Here is a 4,114-nt window from a genome sequence, read left to right on the forward strand (position 1 = left end):
TATCATGTCCATTTTCTTTCTTTGTTTAAAATTCTCAAAAGTTTGATAAGTCAAGGGAATGAAAAAATATGGTGAATAGACCAGATAGGATTTACATTTGATGATGTACAAATTTTCTTCTATGAACAAAAATGAGCGGAACATCACTACTATGACATGAGTTCTTAAAGAGTACTTGAAAAACACTCACGAAATATGGTGCAAAAGGTTTCACAATGGTCGATGCGGTATTTTGTTTAGAATTCTATAGACATTTTTCTAGTTGGATTTTTAGATCAAACAGGTTTCTCAGACTTATTGCCTACTCTCTCAACAAGTTTCCGATCTTTAGAATTCAAGGACATAGTTGTACAATCTATAAAACAGATCATGTTCAAGTAATGTTGTGAAAGTTTTCCAATCTGATTGAGCCATCTTTCAGTTATTGCTCAAGTCTTCCAAAGCTCAAAGTAAAAATGTGAAAGACTTCATGAGATAGTTCTGCAGTTTGCATAGAACTTTTTTTTTCCCCTTTACAGACTTCCTTAATTCAATCATAGACTTAAGAAATGAGATGATTTTGATAGAGGACCACACTCATGTCAAATGGTCCTCTACTTCTTCCTCCTGGCACATGTTAAATAGACAGTTACAATTCTCTTATTGGAAGTATTCAAAATATCTAAGGTTGAGTATTTTGAGACATCCAATGGCTGATACTATAAATTCTGACATTCTTCATTTCAAAGAGCATCACTTCCTCCACACTTTTCCTTAATTAAGTTTAAGTAGAGAAAGAAAGCAAAGGGAGAGATGGCCATTGGACAATTCTCATGTACCTACACAGAGGATTACATAGAAATGGATATAAGTTCTTCCAATTTCTGTTATTCTCTGCACTCTCCGCCTCAAGCGAGAGAGTTTGAGTTCCAAATGAATGCAGTTTCTCTCGAAAGAGAAACCGCCATTTCCCCGGCTGATGAGCTTTTCTACAAGGGAAAGCTTCTTCCTCTTCATCTCCCACCTCGCATTCAAATGGTCCAAAAGCTTATTCAGAACTCCAATGCTCACCATGAAACCGAACCTCGCTTTGAAGAAAACTTCCAAATCTCCTTCATCTCCAGCTCCTCTGCTTCCTCTGCTAATGCAAGTATTTACACCCCTCATAAGTCCCTTAACTTTTCACCAGCGGAGTCGTGCAGGTTTAGTTTTGAGCTAAAACCTGTTGAGCATTGGATAAATACTGAAATGGGAGGGCACCAAAAGCTGAGACAGCATAGGCAGTCCACTTTGTTTCAGAAACTTAAGGCCTCGCGAGCATACATCTGGTCGCTTTTCAATAAGTCTGCCTGTACAGATGAATCTTGTGCAAAATTAGCTGAAAATAGGCCAAAAAGAAAAGAATTAGGCTTTAAAAGAGACCATTTTACAGCTACATTAGTTGACAAAAACAGAGTTAGAAACCAGAGGAGGGCCTCATTCTCTGCAACTAAACCGAATCCATCCTCGTTATCTTCTTCCGGTTCTTCCTCGTTGTCTTCTTCTTTCTCTTTGAGCTCGTCAAGTGGGATGTTTGATTCACAAATACTCAAGAGATGCAACAGTGCAAGTTCGGAGATGGCACGTTCCATCGAAGGAGCTATAGCTCACTGTAAGCATTCTCATTTTCTATAATTTCACTCAAGGTAAACCTAAACCAATGGTGAAGACTTGGTTAGTTAGTACTTGCTCAGCAAGAATAGCCAACTGATGCTGATGCTGGAAAAAAAAAAGACGAGAGAGAAAGGCGTCGCGAAGGACGAAAGCTTGAAACTATCTAGTTTGTCTTCTGGATGTAATGTCGTTGCTTTTATAGCTAGGAGTTGTTGCAAGTAAAAGCTCTTTAGTCCTATCAGTCAGTACTATGTTCGGTTACTGTATTCATTGTCATCTTCTTTGGCTGATGTTGTTTGTCATGAATACAAATGAATTGAATCGTTATTCTCTCAATCCATTGCTTTTTCAAGAAATTTGGAATGTAGGTTTCCAAGAAAGATGCTGCAATATATTTATTAATATATGATGATGATGATCTGTATTTGCCTTTATATGCTTTGACAAGAAAGTAGTCCCATTTGATTCTGTTCTAATTTTGCTGATCTATGATTCAAAACCTTCTTAGGTGGGTGGCTTGTTCATTAAAACTGATACAGCCTCTTTTCCTGTCTTGTCATTACTTGTTTCATCTCGATTCTACGTATAGTGTAGGAAAGAACTCGAGGAATTATATCAAGTTCTTTGGCTGGATGTTTCTACAAGTAAGAAGTCAAATGAAGTCTCAAAAGAATGATAAGTTAACTGAAATTCAAAATAGCTACGAGATCGAAGCAGGAAACAGGACACTTAGAATAGAGTAAGGACTTTATGTTGGATGTCAAGAACTTTTAACATTTGATCAAATGAGAAGCAGACCATGAAGGCATGAAAATGGTGTTCCCTTGAGATGACAGTAATCTTTAGCATTACAATCCATCTTTATTTGTTCAATAAGTACTATAAGATTATAGCACAAAAAACTCCTAAAAGATAGGAAAATGAAGAAGAAAGGAAACTTTCTATCCATAACCATGAAGAAAAGTTTCAGAGGAATTTAAGTTTTGAAAGAATTATTTACAATATTAATTGTTCAGCCACATAGAGCATAACTCAACTAGCATCTGTATATGTTAGCCATCACAAAGTCAGTGATTTCAATCCCTCAACCCGAATTAAAAAAAAAAAAAAAAACAATATGGATTGTTCACCTTATCCATTTGGAATCATAACTTGCAAGTTTTTCAACATTTTGATTCGATTTAACTTAGTGCAAGTTTTTTATGACATCTACGAATCATTAGACTAAGAGAACAAGAACAAACCATATTTGTAAAGTATTGAAGAAAAATGGTATAAACTACAAAGCATTGTAGGATCTAAATCTCTCTCATTTCTTGAAAAACTTTTAAGACAAATTGAAGTAAGTCAGATTGAATCCAATATGTTTCACAAACCCTTTTGAGTATATTGAAGATAAAGAAGAATTTAGTGTCCCATGAACCAATATGGGGCCATTGATGACACTAAAGCATGTGGAAATTGTTCTAAGAAATAAAGGCAAAAATGTATTAATGAGTGAAAGAAGTTGACAAGTAAGAAACCTAAAGATATTTATTTGGATACAATTTAAGGTTATATGAGTTGTCATATTCTTCTTCATCATTTTTTTTTTCTGTTTAGTAAGAAACACCAAAAGGAAAAACATGGTATCAACTATTTTCTTCCCCTTTTTGCCCTCCTTTGCCTTATACTTTTTCACACCTTTCAACTGTTTTTAGGTCCCATCTAATAGTTTTTTACATTTTGAAATTATGATTGTTTATATTTCAATGTTATATTGTATTCTTGTAAAATTTTACCAAATGAACAACATAGAACAAATCCAAAATATGCATGTGCCTATGTTGGCACATAAATAAAATATCTTCATGTTTTGTCACATAATTTGAGCTTGTAACTTATTTTACTACACAAATTGCTAAAAAAACACATTTAAAATATGGTCACAGTTGTAATTATACCGTCAAACTTTTAAATTGTAAAAACTGAGTCCTCAAACTTATACAAACGTTAAAATTAAACCTTGAACTTTACAATGATTACAGAAATTGTAACAACTATATACATATGAGAGTTCAATTTTTATCATTTAGGGGTCTAACTTCCAACGATTATAAGTTTGAGGGTCCAGTTTTAACACTTGTAAAAATTCGAGGTATTGATTTAATCATATGGTTTACATAAAGTATTGATCTCCAACGTTTAAGATCATAGTAAAGTGGTATATAATTCGTCGTCTTCTTCTTTATCTAATTTGTGCAAGCTTAGTCAAGCTTTAATAGATTTACATAATCACAAAATTGAAAAAAATATTAAAGGGTAGTATTAATAATTAATCTTTGAAAGAACTACTAAATCATTGCTTAATAATTGAAGTGTGAAAAGTGCAAGAAAAAGTGTAGGAAAAAAGTTTCAAAACAATGCATTGTTATGTTCCTAAGATATTTTTTAAAGAGGGACCCATAAATGGCTTCTTGTCCTTTTTCTTACACTTTATTCC

At 33.7% G+C, this 4,114-nt stretch overlaps 1 protein-coding gene across 1 annotated transcript; it reads left to right on the top strand.

Annotated features, from left to right (window-relative positions):
• The first annotated feature begins 380 nt into the window (after window positions 1–380).
• LOC120091469 (putative membrane-associated kinase regulator 4) lies at window positions 381–1,956 on the top strand. Its single transcript, XM_039049508.2, has one exon. The coding sequence runs from the start codon at window positions 793–795 to the stop codon at window positions 1,651–1,653; it is 861 nt and encodes a 286-aa protein (XP_038905436.1). The 5' UTR covers window positions 381–792; the 3' UTR covers window positions 1,654–1,956.
• The last annotated feature ends 2,158 nt before the right edge of the window (window positions 1,957–4,114 follow it).

The sequence above is a fragment of the Benincasa hispida genome, chromosome 11 (assembly GCF_027475165.1).
Source record: "Benincasa hispida cultivar pf3 chromosome 11, pf3_genome.v1.1, whole genome shotgun sequence".
Lineage (NCBI taxonomy): Eukaryota > Viridiplantae > Streptophyta > Magnoliopsida > Cucurbitales > Cucurbitaceae > Benincasa > Benincasa hispida.